Here is a 20,501-nt window from a genome sequence, read left to right on the forward strand (position 1 = left end):
CTGCCTACTTCAGCAGAGGTGTTGATAAAACAATAGTTCTGAAATGTCATGACAGAGGACCTTAAACTAGAACCATTGCAACCTATGGTAAATGTCAACTCAACTATAGGCTGAATGAAATCTGTGTCTCTAGCAAATGAAATTCCAACAATTACCAGTAAAAGTAATAAATATGCAACTAAAACAAGAAGTTATTTTAGTACATCATACATAAAACTGATATGATACTGTTAAGTCGTGGAATGTAACCAGATGCTGAGCTACGACAATGTAGCAGACAGCTGCTCAAAACCACAAATGTATAGTGAGTGTTTGCCTACAGTTCTTCCATTATTCATGCATGAAACAGGGCAACTAATAGAAGAAACAATTTTGCAACTGTAAAAAAATTTTAATAACTGGCAATGTTCCGTGTTGGATACACAGATGACTTTGGGAAACAAATAGAAGAGTAAAACTACCCAGATATCTATTTTTATATGTGTGAAGATAGTTTCCACAATAGGAAACCAGAGAGAGATAGAGAGGGGGGGGGGAGGGAGGGGAGTGGGGGGGAGGGATCAGGATGGATGGGGGGTGGGAGGGGGAGTGACGGAGACTGAGAATGAATATACAACTACCTGTAATGTAATAAAGGGGACACAACTTACTGAAAGAAAAGCGAACAGAATAATGAAACATGGAATTATGAAATTCCAGAGCAAAAATAAGTCTGGAAACAATTATAATAAACTTACTGTATGAGAATTTAATTAATTTTACAAGTTTTAATAACGAGCAAGGAAAGTGGAAAACATTGGCCATTAACTGTTGGTATGGAGCATTCCAGCACTTGGCTAGTTGGCTGGAATGATGTAATGTACCCATACATGAACTGCATTGCTTATTACAGTAATTTGAATTACACCCCCATAAAGTAATTATGTCGATCCGAAGTATTCCTGCATGCAGTAATAGTTGTCTGACAAGAGGAAACCCTTCACTAACAGTCTTCAACCCTTGTAAATGTCTATTGGAAACATACGTTGCAGAGTGCTGTACACTTCTTTGAATAGCAATTAAGGATACATTTGCAACATAAGTATCATTTCTCTATCTTACTTTCACTGAATGGATGTTTATCCTCATTTTACCTTTAACTGTAGTAAGAGCTACATGGTAGCCCTGCCCTAATAATGCTTTGTTCCAACATTCACCATTTCACTAACATTTAAAATTTATGTTGTGCTTGACAGTCCTTATCCTTTATTTTTAATTTTGGTCTCTAAACAGATATTAGGATAGACAGAACCATTTACACTGATGATTATGACCAACTGCTTAATAGCTTGTTTGTCCATCTTCGGAATGAACTACGTCGTTGATTCTGCATATCACAGATCCTTCAGTTTGTTGGTAGGTTTGTGTAGGTATGTCTCATTATATGTCAATGCACATGTCTTGTAATTCACGTAAATAATGGGCTGGTGATTTGTGTACACAATGATGGGTCCCGACAGCGACCCAGATGGGTTCCATAGGATTTACGGCAGGCATATTTGGTCATCTAGACATCAACATGAGTTCACTATGATGCTTCTCAAATCACTGTAGCATAGTTCTGGCTCCAAGACATGGACAATTATACTGCTTGAGGACAACATCACCATCAGGGAAGACATCAAGCATGAAGGGATGGATGTGGTTCGCAGCTGTCAGTGTGTCTTTGATTCCTACCACAGGTTCTATGCAAGCACAGGAGACACTCTCCCATAGCATAATACTACTCCCACCAGCCTGTGTTGTCGGCACACTGCACGTTTCAATCCACCGTTCACCTTGAAGATGCCATTTGTGGAGACGACCATCAACCTAGTGCAGCAAAAATGTGATTCCCTCAAAGAGCTGCATGTTTCCATTGATCAATGGTCGAATCCTGATGGTTCCATGCCCACTGCAATCATAATTGATGATGTTGTTGCGTCAACATGTGAACGTGTAGGGGTGATCTGCTGTGGAGCTCCGTGTTCAACAATGTATGAGGAACCGTGTGCTCCAAAACATTTGTGGGTGCACCCATATTGTGCTCTTTCAGCAGGGATGCCACAGATCTGTCCTACTTTACAGAGCTGACAAGCCTCCGAACCTCACATACTGTGAATTCTGTAAAAAGTCGTGGACGTCCAACTATTTAGTGCCTAGTGGTAGTTTCACTGTCCTTCTACCTCTTTCAGCAGATGCTTATGACAGTAACACATGAACATTCAACCAGCTTCACCGTTTTAAAGATACTCATTCACAGGCTCTGTGTAAGAATAATCTGCCCTTTGTCAAAGTCATTTGTCTCAATGGATTTCCCCATTTGCAGCCCATATCTTCACTAGGGTGATCCCCCATCCATGTCTGCTCTGTTTACACACTTTTGTTACCACATCATGTGCCCGCAATGCCATGAGGGGGCATCCAGTGTGGTGGTGGGTGGTGGCCATAATATTTTAGCTTATCAGTGTATTTACAATATTTATTTCCATGTGTGATAGATTTTACTAGATAAACAAACATATTTGCAGCTGCTACATATACCATACACTGTCACACTAAATGAATTTGTGGCAAAATGCATTGCTCTTTGTCAGCTCTTCTCTACCTCCTCTATTAATCCCATCTGGCAAGGCAATATTCAGTTATCAGTCAAATCTGGGTTTTGTAAGCAACTGCTTCCATCTGTGAATTACGTTTACTTATTATTGTTCCAGCAAGTCTCTTATGTGATCATTTCACTTTAAGTGCATGATTCACTATAGTATTCAGTTCCTGACCTGAATATGTAACAATAATGATCATATCATCATTGATGATCATGTTACATTATTATTGTTCCACTTGGCAGTGAACTTTCCATTCTTTCAAGCCCAGATTTCCTTCATTCTTTGTGAGTGTGGGGTTGCTTACCTTCCTCTATCTGATGCTCTTCTTCAGGTTTGATTTAAAGGAGCTGGTCATCTTTGGTATTTCTAAACCAAGACATTGCAGTTTTGGGGTTTGAATAAAAAAATAAGCAGAAGATCTCATTGGTCTGCTTGTTTCCATCCATTTGTTTGAGGTGACCATTAAATTTCACATGTCTTTTGTTGACCTAATCCTTAATTTTTTTTGTTGTTTTGCCCTAGGCTTCACTGTGGGATCTTTCTTGATGGATGACATTCTTATAATTTGATCCCATTATTACCCTAATGATTCTATGCTCTTTTTCTCCAGTTCTTCAAGGAGACCTTTATTTCCATTTAGGGATAGGGCTTGGCTACATACATAACTATTGGCTTCAGAATTGTTTCATAGTGATGTATCTTTGTGTTGGTTTCTAAACATTCCTGGATGGCAAGTGAGTGAATTTTGTAAGTTACCAGTAGTATGGATATTGTTCTGTCTTAGTTGCTGTTTTCCACACTGCCTTTTTGTGCAATGGATGGATTGGGGCTGTTTTCCATTCTTCGGGTAGGGCTTCCTCAATCTAAATTTTTCTTATTTGCTGTTGCAAGATATCAACTGATGCCACCAGGGGCATATTTCACAGTTCTGCAACTATGTTTATCAGTTCCATAAGAAACACTGTTCATGTTAAACTCATTGAGCACCAACATCATCACTTGTCAACAGCTACTACCCCTTACACACAAAGAACTCCCTCAGCCTTGCCAGCTGTGCATGCTATATGTGTAGCAACAAGTACTACCACATGTACCACCAAGAACTAGAACTGAACCACTTTTTCTTTGGTCCCTCTTTTTGTGCCCTGAAGTGAGATATATCCTTTTCTCTACCCTTTCAAGTTCTCCTAAAGTAGTATTCCACAATTCAACCTAAGTAATATGCTTGTCTGTCCCTAAACCACTCCTGTTCCCAGTCCTTCACCAGTTAGTCATATCGAATTGGAGGATCAAGGTCAAATACTGTTCCACACATCTGCCCACAACCTTCCATTCCTGTCCTGTCAGAGTCAAAGCCACCTGTGACAGCAGTCCTCTCATCTATCAATTTCGCTACAGATACTGCAAAGCATTTTGTGAGTATTGGCAGCCAGTAGAATGGCCACTGCCACGCTGTAGCCAAGAACCAAAGGAACTACCCAGTTGCTCATCAGGAAGTGGTTGATTTTAATCAGCTGCTTAACAGTACATGCCATCTAGATTATTTCCCCCTGATGTCAGCTGTTCTGAATTGTGGATGAGTGAGTTGTCTCTCCAGTAAATTCTTTGCTCCAACAATCCTCCTGCCCTCCACCTGCCTCTAACTCCACTCCTATTTCCATCCAATTCCACCCTCCTAACCCAAACCTGCTTCATCCCCCCCCACCCCCACACCCCCAGTCTGTTCCCACTCCATTCTAGTCCCAGTGTCTTCCTCTGTACTGTTCTTCTCATTCTGTATCTAGTACCACCCCCAAGTATCATTTCCCTAATGTTTTCTTTAGTAACCTTTTATGCATAGAGTTATGGAGAATATTGCACAATTTAGTTAGTTTCAATAACTGATTCACAACTTGTGCTGTTTGAATCCTTCCCTCCAACATTAATTTTGCTGAACTGCACAGAAAGGAACTGTCCCACTGATGTGTTCTTTGGTCCTGCAACCTTCTTATCCTCAGTCCTTCCTATTCCCTGCAGTCTATCTGTTTCCTGCATTTCCTTCTGTTTCTACTCATTCTCCCACCTGCATTAACTCCATACTTCTCTCAGCCTATACCTTAATTGCATTTTCAGTCTTGATATGCTTCTGACTATCCTTCATGCGCTATATCTCTCCTTAACTCATCTAAATTCTTCCTGTGATTTGTTACTGATCTCTCTTGAAGATAAAGGAGGGAAAGAGGAAGTTAACTATCTGTGCACAGCCCTACAACCTACTGATACCCTCACTTACACTTGTACAAGTTGTCCTTGCTCACATATACCTGTCTTATATATCAATAAAGTGACTGTGAGAGCATATAGCTTCATATATTATATGAAATGGTGAATCAATATTTATGTCATAAATATTTTATGAAATAATAACTTTCTGCAAAACCTGCTTTGCCTGTATTAACTGCAACATGCTAACTAATTTTTCTAGAAACCTGTTTTCATTATAAATTGTTTATTACCTCATAATTATATTATAAAACCAGCACATGAAACAGTCTTTCAAAAGCAAATATTGTATTTCTACTCACTTGAGTAAGGTCCCTTTCTGCTACTGATATGTCGTTATTGGCTTTTCTTATAGCATCTTCAGCTTTGTCTTGGGCATCTTGTGCTTCTTCAAGTGCATCTACAACTAGCTTAGCTGTTTCCAAAATTCCCTCTGCTCCTGCCCTGAAGAGAAAGGAATCAGTATATTATTGAGTCAGTTTGATAGTAATGGCAAAATGTAATATTATAAATTTGGATGCAAGTAGTAATAATATTATTAAAATGTAAATATCAACTGGGATTAATTCAAATACTTTCAATGTACATAACACTTCCAAATGTTTTATCGTGCACATCAAATCACCCTCTCGGGGGAAAGTAATATCTCCTTTTTCATGATGAAAGTAATATATCCTTTTTCATAAATAAAGACATGGTGTCTCAGGGAACCGTGACCACTTGTAATTATTATGATACTGTCTGGGTCACTTTGTGTGTTTTAATTAGATAACGTGTTTTGATCTGTGATACAGATCATCCTCTGGCCTGTGCATTTAATTACTATGAAGGGCAGCTTGTTAGCAAAACAGGGAGGGGGATGGGACTGTCCTTTGAATCCTCACCCTGTTGACAAGCTGTACTTTGCAGTACACATGCACCCATAGATAACTTTCCTTTACTAAAAAGCAAGTTGGCAATTGATTATGTTAGACCAACAATAATACTTGAAACTTCCAGACAGATTAAAACTGTGTCATGAGTTGTGCTCTGGTTGCTCAGTTGGTAGAGCACTTGCCTGTGAAAAGTAATGGTTCTGAGTTCCAGTCTTAGTCTGTCACACAGTCTTAATCTGCCAGGAAGTTTCATATCAGCACACACTCCGCTGCAAAGCAAAAAAATTCATTCTGGAAACAGTAATACTTACTTCGCAGCATCTGCCTGCTCCTCTAATGACTTGGCTTTAGTGAGACTATCATTCGTTTCCATCAGGATGACCTCTATGTCCGTGAGAGATGCAATTGTATTGTTTATATTTTGTGCAAGATAAGTTATACTTTCTGGTTCAAGTTCTATATTTTTCGACAGAACCTGCAACATTAAGTAAATTTCTCTATCAGAGTACAACTCCATAAATGAAGTTAATAAATAGTACAGGTCTTTTTTATATTTTCCATTTAATCACACATGTTCATAACTTATTAATATTTCAGGCACTACATAATAAAAGTAGAAAACTTGATATCCCAATTTAATAATAATCATAGATATGAGGAGATACACGTTTGAGTCATTACTGTATCTTTTAATCACCAAATTTTATGTATCAGGTGTGCATAATCGTGGAAAAAATGTTCATCAGCTCCAGCCACCAAATTACAGAACTGTGTAAAATTTATGTTTTGCATCGATTTCCTGGTGTTTCAATTATACAGACATGTTTCTATAAATTCTTTCTCAATTTTTTTTCATATCAGTTACTTTCACATTTAATTTTAGTCTTTATACATATCCACACATTATAAAATTCACTATTTTTCAAGCCAATAATTCTCACCTGAACTGGATTGAGAGTATCCAACATTTATATGAAGTGAAAAGAAAGGTTTGGTATTGTAGGAGCTATTTTCAGAAAAAAAAATTAATTTTATGTATAATACCTCTTTTGCCAGCGTTCTGATATCTGATGGTGATGCACCTTCCTCATCAAAAAATTTCTGGAGCTCATCTATGAAATTTTGCGTTCTGGTAGTAACATCATCAGAACGATTACGTGCCTCTAATGCTTTGTCATAAGCTTCTTGTGCCAAAGTGTTTGCATTAACTGTTTCTTGCCTTGCCTGAGATACCTGTCAATAAAACATAATAGTTCCTTTAAAATTTGTAAATCTATTTAGTAGTAATAATAATAATAATAATAATAATAATAATAATAATCTCCATTTGTCCACAACAATATTACAGTTTTTGACATCCTCATTTTTTGTACATTTATAACAATGACACAGTGATATCAGGCCATACATGGAATAAATATTTATAACAATTAGCACATTAGATACTATTACAAAAACGTTTACCACCACTAATATACTGCAACACACAAAAACAGTACTATCAGTAATCGACTTCAGAAATCTTTGATCGAGTATCCTTTAATTAACAACTATTTCAGCTTGTCCTCAAACAGATTTCCACAGAGCCATTTTGTATTGTTTGGCAATCTATTACAGATTTGTCTTCCAACTGCAAGTGGACTGTTATCTGTAGGTTTTTATTACTCAGTATCCTATGATAATCACATCTGATATACATTTATGAATGGCATACATGTAAAATAGTTCACATGATTATACTGTGCAAAGCTGGAAATTTATATCTTGCATCAGTTGACTCTGATACCAATAGGTAGCTAGTAAAGAATGTAGTTTCCTATTACTGATGATCTTACTTCTCTGACTCTAAAGGAGGATTTCTTGGTTTAAGTTTTCTCTTATGGGTTGCCAGTTCCATAGCAGCTTCCATGTAGGTTCCCAATATTTTAGTTGTTGGAATATTTTCTTGTCTGGTTGATTCATGTCCAGTGAATGTTGTGCCATTTATTTTTCCATGTTATATCAGTTGCCAAAAATTTTTAATTTGTCTCTGCAGTACAGCACTATTGTTTCTTGATTAACCACAGTGAAATCATAGTGGTGAGTCCTCTCGAGTTCTCCCAATATCGGTTTTCTTATAAGTTTAAAGATATTCTTGCAGCATAAAGAAACATTACTGTTTGGAAGGAGGTCTCTGTTTGGTAATAACTATGTGGCAAGCTGTTGGGGGCAAAAAATCTGGTAAATTTTTTCTCTTATTGGTGTTTTGCAGAGTCTGCAACCACTACCTTACAATTAACTCTCCAAATGCCTTCTGCAGTTTCTATTGGACACTGAAGAATGAGAAATGGATAATCAGCCTATTGTTCCATGAAAATCATCAGTACAAAATTTGGAAGAATTAAACATGAATATTGCTTTAAAAATTTCAGTTGAGTTATATGGTATAGTTGTTTGTATTTTGGTTCTATGTGTCATCTGTTCTAGTATGGGGATGTGTCACTGGATGTTACCACAAACTTTGTGTGCCTTAAATAGTAATTTTGCTGTAATTCACCTTCCCATCATTTTCTTATGCTGTTCTGACATATTGGAAAAACAATTAGTGAAAAACAGAGTGTCTTCCCATTGTTTGAATGTTGCTGCTATAAAATGCCCTTTTGGTCAATTGTTTGGATCATGGTGTGAACGTTATGGCTTATATTGTGAATTATCACCTGACATGTGCAAGCTTTATCATGTTCTGAACAGAGGGCAGGATTACCACTGGAAAACACACACTGTCTCTCTCTTCTAACACACACACACACACACACACACACACACACACACAAATTACATGCACTTATACCAATACAAAAATATTTTGCCTAGAAAGTAAGACTTTTGCTGGATGCTCTAGAACATTCTGAAGCTTACAGCATCAAGGAAAACAATTATGGACTGCCTACAGAGAACTATTACGTTTGGAAGTATTAGTGCTGCTCATATATCACAATTAGTAGCTTTAGAGGGATTAGGCTTCTACAGTAGGACTCAGTTTGAATAATCCTCTGGGTGAATGAATGCATCAGGAAGTAAAATCTTCCACCATTTGATCATCACTGCAGGTTACTGTAATGGATTATATTTTTACACATCCAGAGCATTTTTATTGAAACCATGTTAAATTCCTTACTTTAATGCTCAATACAGAACATAAGCTCTAATTGATGGAAATACTCTTTCTGTATCACTGCAGCAATAGTCCCTTTATCTTAATAAAAACTTTGATCTATGTGTGACACCTGTTTGGAACAGTTCATTTACAGCCCTTTTACGAGGTGAATTCAGTAAGTAATGCACCACATTTTTTTCTGAAAGCAGGTTGGTTTTATTCAGGATTCTGATACACCATATTACTCCCCAATCTTTTGGCTACAAAACCCTATCTCCATTCAATGCAATGCCCTTATACCATCTTACTGACGAGGCCTGTATGCCCATACGGTAGCACTCTATTGGTCAATATTGGAGCCAAAGTCCTGCTGCATCAATAACCTCCCCCATCATCCACATACTGTTTCCTGTGAAGTGCATTGGGCCAAACAGATTGAAGTGGAAGGTGTGATATCTGGGCTACAGGGTGAATGAGGAAGAACAGTCCAGTGAAGTTTTGTGAGCTCCTGTCAGGTGTGCAAACTTTTGTGAGGCCTTGTGTTATCACGGACAAGGAGAAATTTGTTTGCACTTATGTGGCGATGAATATGCTAAAGTCATTTCTTCTATTTCCTGAGGGTAGCACAATATATTTCTGAGTTGGTCATTGCAACATGAGAGAAGGCATCAGAGAGAATAACCACTTCACAGTCCCTGAAGGCTGTCACCACGAGTTTACCACCTGAGGGTGTGGCTTTGAACTGTTTCTTCGGGGAAGAGTTCATGGGATGCCACTCTATGGATTGCCTTTTTTTCTTTTTCTGGTTTGAAGTCATGAACCCAATTTTCATCACCTTTGACAATGTTCAACAAAAACTGTCACAATCAGCCTTGTAACATGCAGGCAATTCCACACAGACGGTTCTTCATTGCTCTTCATGGTCTTCTGTTAGGTGACGGGGAACCCAATAGCCACACACCTTTGAGTTCCCCAAATGGTGGGTGAATGTGTCAGGACTACCAGCAAAGATATCCACTTGTGCAGTCAGGTGTTTGATTGTGATCTGTCAATCACCTGAAATGGGAGTGTCTGCATATTCCAACATTGCAAGTGTCACAGCTATTTTTGGCCGGCTGGCACACGGAAAATCGGTCAGGTTTGCACGACCTTGTTGCGATGATGACAGACACCTTGCCCAGTGACTCGCTGTGCTTTTGTTAACTGCCAGGTCTGTAGACAATATGCAAGCACCAATGAATATCTGCAGTGTTCTGGTTTTCTGCCAAAAGAAACTAAATGACAGCTCTCAGTTTGGAATGCATCGCCATTACAGGCAGCCGTTTCAAAGCTACGTATAGTGCCACCACCTATTGGAACTTCATGAAACAATAGGGGCTGAAAAGGAATATTCCACAATGCCCCAAAACAAATTACACATGTTTTCAACTGAAATTGGTCGATAAAAAATGTATTGCTTTACTTACTGAAGATAAGTCCACATGTTAGAGGGAAGGAAATAAGAGTAACAATACATGTGTATTAATGCACCTTAGTATACGAACAGAAATCATCAAAATGTTGGTTTTAGTGCACAGTATCCAAATCGTGCACTATTAGCTGTAATATTTTCTAACAGACTTGTGATCACAAATGTGGTCGTATGGAAGGTCGCTTCCAGTATGGTACGAGGTGTGTTCGAAAAGTAAGGTGACTTTATCAAAAAAATATTTATTTATTCATCAATAATCAGGTTGTCCCCTTCAAAGTAATCCCCCTCAGATACAATACACTTGTGCCAACACTTCTTCCAATCCTCTAAGCACTTCTCATAAGCACTTTTCCGTACAGCCTCGAGTACTTCCAGTGATTCAGTTTTTATTTCCGCAATCGTTGAAAATCTTTCTCCTTTCAAGGTCTCTTCAGTTTTGGGAACAGGAAAAAGTCACAGGGGGCCAAATCCTATGAATAAGCTGGCTGAGGCATGATTGTCATGTTGTTTTTGGTCAAAAAATCTCTCACAAGCAACAATGAATGAGCAGGTGCATTGTCGTGATACGAAAGCCACGAATTGTTTTTCCACAATTCTGGATGTTTTTTGCGTATTGCTTCTCGCAAACAGTGCATAACATCAAGATAATACTCCTTATCAACTGTACAATCTTGAGGCAAAAATCTGTGATGCACTATGCCATGGTAATTGAAAAAAACAGTCAGCAAAACTTTGACATTTGATCAAACTTGGCACGCTTTTTTCGGTCTCGGCTCTCCGGGATGCTTCCATTGGGACAACTGGGCTTTGGATTTGATGTCATAACCATAAACCCATGTTTTGTCACCAGTTATGGCCCTTTTGAGCAAATCAGGATCATCATTGATGTCATTCAAGGGCTCCTGAGCTGTGCTCATGCAACAGTTCTTCATTTTTCACACAAAATTTGAAGGAAATTCTTCGCTCCATTTTTTACAATAATCAAAAATCACAGTGCACACTAAAGCACGTCTAACCTTTCTATCTGTAAAAAACAAATGAAGTATGCTGTACACATGAAACTGCCAACATATGTTTCGGACATGTGTAGAAACATTTAAAAAAAAAAAAAAAATATATATATATATATATATATATATATATATATATATATATATATCGATAATCAAATGTATGTTGACAGCCCTCATATATCAAACTCTAAAATGGCAGATATGGAATGATCATAATCAACTTTCTTTCATCTAACACAGTGATTTATATGACATTATGACTATCTTAATCCCAAGATAGGGCTCCACAAAATGTGTTGGCCAGTACTTCACAAAATGGAACCATGTATCATTCTCATTAGAACAGAAGGATTTGACCACTTTCAACAATGTATACTGCTGCACCAAAGGATATTGGTAGTGACAACAAGGCAGAAGCTATGGAGCTGGCCAGAATGGGAATGGTGCTATTGTGCCAACCAGCATTATATCAGTGATAGGAAAAGGCTGGGTGCTTATAAGAAGACAACACTGCAGCCAGCTTTGCTCTTGACTTCACTTGACCAGTACACTTTCCGCTTCTGGACTTTTGGCATTAAGAAAACAACAGTGCCACCATAACTTTATGATCAGCTTTTCATTGGAATCCTACTACTGGTGCTTTGACAACATTGTGAAAGAGATATTGGCATGCTCCAATGTCTTGAGATCATACCATATGTGAGAGACAGTACCTGCACCATACTTTTAAACCCCTTCATTTTCAAAGATGGTGCTGCACGTGAACATACCTTGTACTGTGTTTGTACGTAAGTCTCCACTTGGAAAGAACATTCGTTGATGTCACCCTCTCCCTCTCAATCTCCTCCTCCCCCTCCTATCCCTCCTAATATACTAATCATCTGAAACCACCCACAAAATAATCAGTCTATTTATACAAAAGTTAGCACACTGATCCTATACCAAGACTAGTGTACTTTGTGCAAAAGGAACAGTTTACTTGTTCTATGCAATTAGAAAGGAACATTACTGAGATGAATGTTTAATTTAAAGCTAGGAATCAAATAAATGTCATTAAACATGATAAAAATTCTACCATTATATTACCTATGCATATATAGACAACAAATATGGCTTGAAATTTATCCATATTATTTCTTAGATACAAAACATCTTCATAGAACTGACAAGCACTCCACAAACAGATACAAAGAGTTTAAAGATATAAAAAAGTGGCACATAGTTTGGAGAAAAAGTCTTGTAATATTTAGATTCAAATAAAAGAAAGTTTGTAAGATGTGCATATATATGGTCTTAGGATGAATGACTGTGGTGACAAGAAGGGCACCAAGCAACAGAATTAAAGTAAAATAATTTTCGTATGATGTATGTACAATTGCCCATCACATGAGAACCCTCCTATCACAGAACAAACACTGGAGACAAAGAAGAATTTTGTTTACTGTTGAGGACAGTATGTACCATCTACTATATTTTTATAGAACTGTATCCACTGTTTAAATACTTATCACAGCATATGTCCATATTTTATTTGATCTTTTCATTGAAATTTTCCATTTTTAATGACAATGAGCCAGTGAAAATTGTTTTTACTTATCATGATGCAAGCCCATGTACTCATTTTAATATGTCTGTTCTGTATAATCATGGCATAAGTACTTTCCTCAATTTCTCAGTAACTTTTGATGGTCATTAGCTTTGGTTTTCATTCTGAAAATTCTTATACCCTGAAATAATGTTGCAAATTGGTGATTAATTCATTGTTCAATCCTCAAAAGTATCAGAGATTTAATAGTGTCACTATTAATGACAGAGGATTATCTCTGATAGTGACAAGGTCACATTTTATGCATTCAAAAATGAAAACACTCCTAAACTTCACATGCAACAGCCATTATTGTAGCACATGCCTAAAAAGAGGACTTCTAAATAACTGTGTCTGATTCTGTTGGCTTGATGAAGTCAGTTATTTCCTTAATAATTTTCCACCTTTGACAATAAGTTAAAGGTAGGTTTTGATTTTCTTCCTTACAAACTGATAATAATGCAACTTCTTTAGTTTGTGAAAGATTCATTAATTGTTGTATGCCAAAATGACTCCAGCCTCATTTTTAAAAGTAGTGGTTGCTACCATGCTTAGGTGTACAGATAGAATTAATTTTAATGATTAGAGCTGACTTAGTGATTAATTACTGCTATAAAGAATGTTCTTCCCATTCTATCACCATTGCCCAATACATGTGCAATGAAGAATGTTTACTCCAGTGTGATGACAGTACATATACAGCTTTGAGTTATCATAATAACTTTGCAGAAGTTATGGCTCATTGGTGTGTGACAAATAAATGATCAACTGATTAAACATACCCCTCTTAATAAATCATCTGCTTCCGCCTCCTTATCTTCAACAGTTTTCCTGGCATCTTCAGCAAATTTGAGGGCACGTTCTGCCATAGTAACAGCACCTTGCTCACAGGACAGCCCTCCACAGCTGCCACAACCAGCACCACCACACAGCTTGTCACATGGGTCCCCACGCTTGCCACAAACCTGTGTACATTATGCCAAACTTCAGTAAACATAACTGGTGTAGACTTAATTTCTATAATAGCTCTCCCCAAAGTTTGCATACTTGACAACATTGAGATTTATTTCATAGTACACTTGTATGTACCTATTAAAACATAATACCCACAGTCTAATATGGTTATGGAATGTCCTTTATCGGATATAAATAATGGAAGGAGTAAAGGTAACAACACACCATATAGTTGAGGCATTGAATCACTGATAAACACATTAACTATGCTGACACCACTGTTAAGCTTCCAGATGAATCCTGAGCTCTGAAGAAGAATTCATCTGAAATCTTGTTACCTTCCATTATTTATATTCACAATGTCTTTCCAGCATGTTATGACAAGATAAATTTTATAAATAAATATTCATAAGAAGAATTTAGTGACATTTAAATTTGTCTTTCTATCAGCTGTCACACATAGACAAGCAAAAAGGGACAAAACCTGTACATGATGTGTTCAGTGTTATAATAAGTTCGTCCTTCTACATACAAGATATTTGCAACTTAAAATTAAATAATAAATATGTTCAAGTTGCTACTGACTATGGATAAACAATGTTTAGTTGCACCTCTGCAACACGTTTGTGTGACCATACAAATGGTCACACAATTGTAAATAGCAAATGTTAAATAAAATCCCTACTATTCACATTGTCTCACCTGGTTGTTAATATCTGGAATTTGTTCTTCTAGCTCTAAAAGTTTAGTTTCAAGGTCTGCAAGTGCTTCAGTGTTTTCATCTTGGAGTCTAAGAAATTGGTTACTGGTGCGATTAACAAGGGTTTCAGCACGTTTACACTGTCTTTCTGAATCTGCAATTGCTGACTGACTGTCATCAGCTATTTGTTGAGCTTTCTCAGAGCGCTCCCATGCTTCACGTGTGAGATTCAAAGCACCTGAAAAACAAAATAAAAGAAAATCGTCTCATTAATTTTCACAGATATAACAGAACTTAGCAAGGAGGAGGAGATGAAACTGAAGGGTAAAAAGGGGACAAAATATTATCATGTGTAGAAAACATGTCTGATGTGAGATTTATTTCTTCCATCAATTCAACAACTGGGCCTCGCAAATTCAGCCACTTGATGATGAAATGAGAGATCCAGTTATTTTCTGTTTCATTGCATATCAGTTTCAAATTTTACAACAATTTCATTAGTTTATTTTGCGTTCAACATTTTAGTATTAGGATCCCTATTCCTGAGTATTGTTACCTATGTTAATGCCGACACTGGTTTTAGTGTCTGCACTGTTGCCAAATTTTTAAACAACCTCTATAATGAGCAAAATATATGTCCTTTTACATACCTTCAACATTTGCTTCTTGCAACCGAGTAGCATTTTCTTTTAAGCCAAGAGCTGTAGCATTAAGCCTGTCTTTCTTGACACGGAGATCTCTCAGAGCCTCATGTGCCAAAAGAATCCTCTGGGTTGCATTTTGTAGGATTTTCTCAACATCATCAAGTCCATGTGATGAATGGTTGAGTGTTCCTCTGTAAACAAGTAAATAAAGAAAAATGAGTATGATTTATATTAATATTTACAGAAATAAATAGTGAATGATTGAAGCGATAAAATGTTCATCAATACCAGTCACCATGAGACCATTATAAATTACCTCAAGTCTTCCACAAGTTTGTTTAGTGATTCAAGGTCCTGAGAACTGATTGAAGTGTTGCTTAGCATCTGTTTAATTTCTTCAAGTTTCTTTTCCATCTGATCGAATTCACGAGTGTAGGCGCCAGTTGCTCCAGTCTGTTTAATTTTTGATGCATCTTGGATAATTCGATTTGTTTGATCTAATCAATAAATGACCAAGAACAACTTATTTAACTATTTGGGAAATGATAGAGATATCAAATTACAAATGCAAGCTAATAATCATTTAGCAGTTTTCACAACACAGTTCTTTATTCTTCTAGGAGCTTGCAGTTATATTTTAAAGTTTGGTACTGATGACATAACATACATGCTTAACATCTGTGGCAAAACTACAAAAAAAGATAGCCTGATATTGTTTCCTTTTGACAGTTTCCTGTAACTTATATGAAAAACAGTATATGTGGTGTGCTTCAGAGACACATTTTTACTTGGCATTATTTTCCATATTTCATTGTAAGTGAACAGAATGTATACATAATCTATGCAATAACCGCATAATTAAATTATTGAAAAATAGACAAAATTTACATAGACCTGTTTACCTCTTAGTTCGTTGAGGATACGATCCCAATTCGTAAAGCATTCACCACAAGGACTGCATTGTGGAGCTGAACCCAGATAGCCTCGTGCACACTGACTGCACTTTTCTCCTCCAATCCCCTCAAGACAAATACAGGTTCCATTTTCACGGTGGCACTGCATTGTAAGTGAACCATCAGGGTCACATTCACAAGCTGTAAAACAATAGTTCAACTACAGTAGTGCACAATTAAACACAGAAAAATACGACTCATCGATAAAAACAGTGGCAATAGACATTCCATTATATACATATATCATTTGCAAGCATCTTCATCAACAAAATTTTGTGATTAATTTATCTGCTATTCGTCATACTTACAATTTTATACTTTCTACTCTTACACGTACTTATACTAGTAAAGTCCTCATTCTCTGGACTTCTCTTTTGGCTGTCAAGGAGAGTACATGTTTACAGGACATATACTCCAGGTAATTTTCCATCTTTAGTCGCATAATGAAATTGTTATCCTCTTACATTTTGTTAATTCATTCTGCTTCATAATGTGTTCCCAGCATGGTACTTGGAAGATAGTTGGCTCTGACATGGATTCTTACCAAATGTTCTTTTCGTGTTGTTACAAACTGCTCCTTATCTGCAGTTAAATACTTTCTTAAATCAAAGTTTTTGAAGATGTAGTTCTGTGCATCAGTTTCTCTCCACATCTTATTCTCTGCCAATTAGAGGGCATTAGGTTTATTGCTGGGCTCCTAAATATGGTTTATAATGTCATACACCCCTCTTATGCATATAAGTACAAATGCAGTAGTGCTTTGAGAGACGGATTTCATTTTTTGTATAATTTCTTTATTACTGACTGGGCACACCAGTTCAGGTTTTTCACTAAAGGATGTGAAATTGCTTGAAACACCATGATGAGCCTTAATTGCCACTGTGAGGTTCTTATCATTTTATGAACCTATTGACAAAGTTCTTATGGATCCTTCTTTGTACTGATTTCCTTAAAATGCTGTACCATCAGCCAGTTGCTTGATGTAGCAACTTTGTGTTCTCAAAATCAAAAGTATGATATTCATTTATGCTACACACTGCCATTATTAATTTCTCTGTGTGTCCCAGTTGCACACACATAATGTGTTCACCACAGTATTTTGTGGTACAGCGCTGCATTTGCCCAATGTATTAGTGGCCACATTCACAAGGGATGCTGTATATCCCCAGCATGTATAGTTTTGGGGGGTCTTTCAGAGGGCCAAGGAACTCTTTCATCTTACATAGTGATTGGAGGATGGTTTTGATGTTTAAGGTTTCATGCAGCCTCACAATTTTGCCAGAGTGGGCCCAAGTAAGAAAGGAAAGTGCTGTGTCATCTGAACAAGACACAGCCAGGGCAAAAGTACCACAGGCACAAAGGTGCGAGCTGGTGCCAGTGCCATAGAGACTCTCCACTTGTGCGAGTACCACCAGCACCACCGGTGGTGCTGAGGATGAAGATATCGATTTCACCTTGGACAATTGCCACTCGAGTACAATCTGCCAATGACTGGACAACAACAGACAGAAGCCTACTCAGAAGACAGAAGAGCAGCTCTCATCCACTTGGTTACATATCATCATCGAGGTCTGACTTGGAACAGGGAATGTCATTTAGTGAACTCTTAGAAGCGAACAGACAGTTTTTGTAAACGGCATTTGCTATGTACTATGAAGTTTACCTACAATTATTTGCGGGTAGCCATTGAGGGCCTTTTTTGTGTTATATTACAAGCAGTGTTGCAGACTTCATTATTCAATAAGTCACAAAGATAAGTAAACCGTTTTAACTCATTTGTGTGACTTCATTACTAATCTTTGTGTGTTGTAGACCCTTCTGTTACCTGGCCCTGAGGCATTGCTGTGTAACAGTGGCAGGGAGAAATTGTCCTAGCGGTGTACTGCACCAGATGACATTTCATGAACTTGCCTACTGTAACAACAGTGGCAACTTGGCCTCCACAGCAGTAGTGATGAGACCTTTACAAAACTGACAATGAGGGTTTACAAAAGAAAGAGCCACTAGTCTGCATCTTCCTCTTCTCAGCTTGCTGCATCTTTTTTTAACACCCTTCTAATCGACAGAACATTTCCTTTTGGTGTAGTAGCTCAGATGGGAGACTTCCTTTTTCACAGATGACATGCACCCTATGTATCAAGGTGTTAGACCTATCTGCATCTGTGCTGGATGGTGGCAATTTGTTGCAAGCAGGTACAGGTTTGTGTGGTTCTTCCCATACACTGCATGGCCTAGTGTACCATCTGCCTTCTTTACTAGAATATCCAGAAAAAGGAGATATCCATTCTCCTCTACTTCTATAGTGAAGGTAATGAAGTAATGTTTTGATGCAGTCACCATGTAAAGCATTCAGTTGATTTTGTTAAAGTACTTAAGGGCACTTGACTGCCAACAGATGACCTGCTCACGAGCTTTGATGTTGCATAATTCTCCCCAATAGTACCTCTTCATGACTTCTTAGTGATCCTGGCCCAACAGCTTGAGCCACAAATACCTACGTTTTTTGAGCATGCACTGATTACCGTTTATTTCAAGTGCAATAGGGAATCTTTTGAGCAAGCAGGTGTAGTGGCCCTGAGATCTCAACATAGAACAACACTTTAACATGTTGAGGAGGTGGCACTTCAAACTGTTTGATAAAAACCTGAGCACTACTTCTGCTATCTCAACAATACCTTTGTAGTGTGGGAACATGACAGATGCTGGATGAGTTTCTGAGCCATCTTAACAGCAGCCATCACAATATTACTTTCACTATGGAAGCAGAGGAGAATGGATGTCTTCCTTTCTTGGAAAAACTGATAAAAAAGAATACAGTGTATAGGAAGAAGACCCATACAAACCTGTATCTGTACCTGCATGCAACAACCTGCCATCATCTGCAGCAGAGGCAGACAGTGCTAAGCACCATGGTATATAGGGAGCATGTCACCTGCAACAGACAAAGCTTCATAGCTGAGCTATATCTCCCAAAGGATTTGTTCCTTAAAAATGGGTACAGTGAAGCACTGACCAAAAGATGTTCAAGAATAAAAAAGATTCAGAAAAATGAAGAGAGGAGGAAGGATGCAAGAGACTCTCTCTTTCCTTACTGTGGGCCACACTCTGCCATATTGAGAGGTTGCTAGAAAAGTGAAACACCAAAACCATCTTCCAACCACCACACAAGACAGTGAAAGACCCACCAAACTTAACACACCAGGGATATACAGCATCCCTTGTGAATGTGGTTAGCAATACATCAGACAGTCACAGTGCTGCATCCCAAAATACTGTGGGGGAATGCATAAGATGTGAAAAACTAAGACACCCAGAGAAATAAGTAGTGGCACAGCAATACCACACTTCTGATTTTGAGAACACCAAGTTGCTATCCTGAGCAATGGGTTGTTGGGACACCATTGTAAAGAAATCAATAGAAATAAGTATCCACAAAAATCTTGTCAATAGGGTTGAAGTTTACCAACCTAGTTTTTCACGGAATCCCACACTAGAAGCAATACAATGAAAGCATTCTCAGCACTGTCTAGGATGCAAGATGCATCCTGAGTGACCTTGTAGAAATTCAAGTGCACCCCCACCCCCATTTCCCCCCCCCCCCCCCCCTCAGCCACTTTCAGTTCAAAAAGTGAGGAATTTGTTGTGAGACATCAAGGAATACTCCTGCTTCAGCTCCTATAGTTTCATGAAATACCAATAGGTGGTTGTGCTATACATGGCCTTCAAGATGGCACCTATAATACAGGGCTATTACAAATGATTGAAGCGATTTCATAAATTCACTGTAGCTCCATTCATTGACATATGGTCACGACACACTACAGATACGTAGAAAAACTCATAAAGTTTTGTTCGGCTGAAGCCGCACTTCAGGTTTCTGCCGCCAGAGCGCTCGAGAGCGCAGTGAGACAAAATGGTGACAGGAGCCGAGAAAGCGTATGTCATGCTTGAAATGCACTCACATCAGTCAGTCATAACAGTGCAACGACACTTCAGGATGAAGTTCAACAAAGATCCACCAACTGTTAACTCCATTCAGTGATGGTATGCGCAGTTTAAAGCTACTGGATGCCTCTGTAAGGGGAAATCAACGGGTCGGCCTGCAGTGAGCGAAGAAACGGTTGAACGCGTGCGGGCAAGTTTCACGCGTAGCCCGCGGAAGTCGACGAATAAAGCAAGCAGGGAGCTAAACGTACCACAGCCGACGGTTTGGAAAATCTTACGGAAAAGGCTAAAGCAGAAGCCTTACTGTTTACAATTGCTACAAGCCCTGACACCCGA

General features: G+C 38.1%; 1 protein-coding gene across 3 annotated transcripts in view; it reads right to left on the reverse strand.

The window, feature by feature from the left end:
* LOC126183764 (laminin subunit beta-1) overlaps positions 1–20,501 on the reverse strand; it is a 344,910-nt gene that overhangs the window by 4,255 nt on the left and 320,154 nt on the right. For all 3 annotated transcript variants that reach the window (XM_049925993.1, XM_049925992.1, XM_049925991.1), the window contains 8 exons: positions 16,170–16,361; positions 15,584–15,764; positions 15,274–15,458; positions 14,626–14,861; positions 13,752–13,934; positions 6,809–6,997; positions 6,076–6,239; positions 5,192–5,333 (listed from right to left, as the gene is read on the reverse strand). In XM_049925993.1, coding sequence (XP_049781950.1) covers positions 5,192–5,333; positions 6,076–6,239; positions 6,809–6,997; positions 13,752–13,934; positions 14,626–14,861; positions 15,274–15,458; positions 15,584–15,764; positions 16,170–16,361 — 1,472 coding nt within the window. The remainder of the gene's footprint in view (positions 1–5,191; positions 5,334–6,075; positions 6,240–6,808; positions 6,998–13,751; positions 13,935–14,625; positions 14,862–15,273; positions 15,459–15,583; positions 15,765–16,169; positions 16,362–20,501) is intronic.

This window comes from Schistocerca cancellata, chromosome 4, assembly GCF_023864275.1.
Source record: "Schistocerca cancellata isolate TAMUIC-IGC-003103 chromosome 4, iqSchCanc2.1, whole genome shotgun sequence".
Taxonomy (NCBI): Eukaryota; Metazoa; Arthropoda; class Insecta; order Orthoptera; family Acrididae; genus Schistocerca; species Schistocerca cancellata.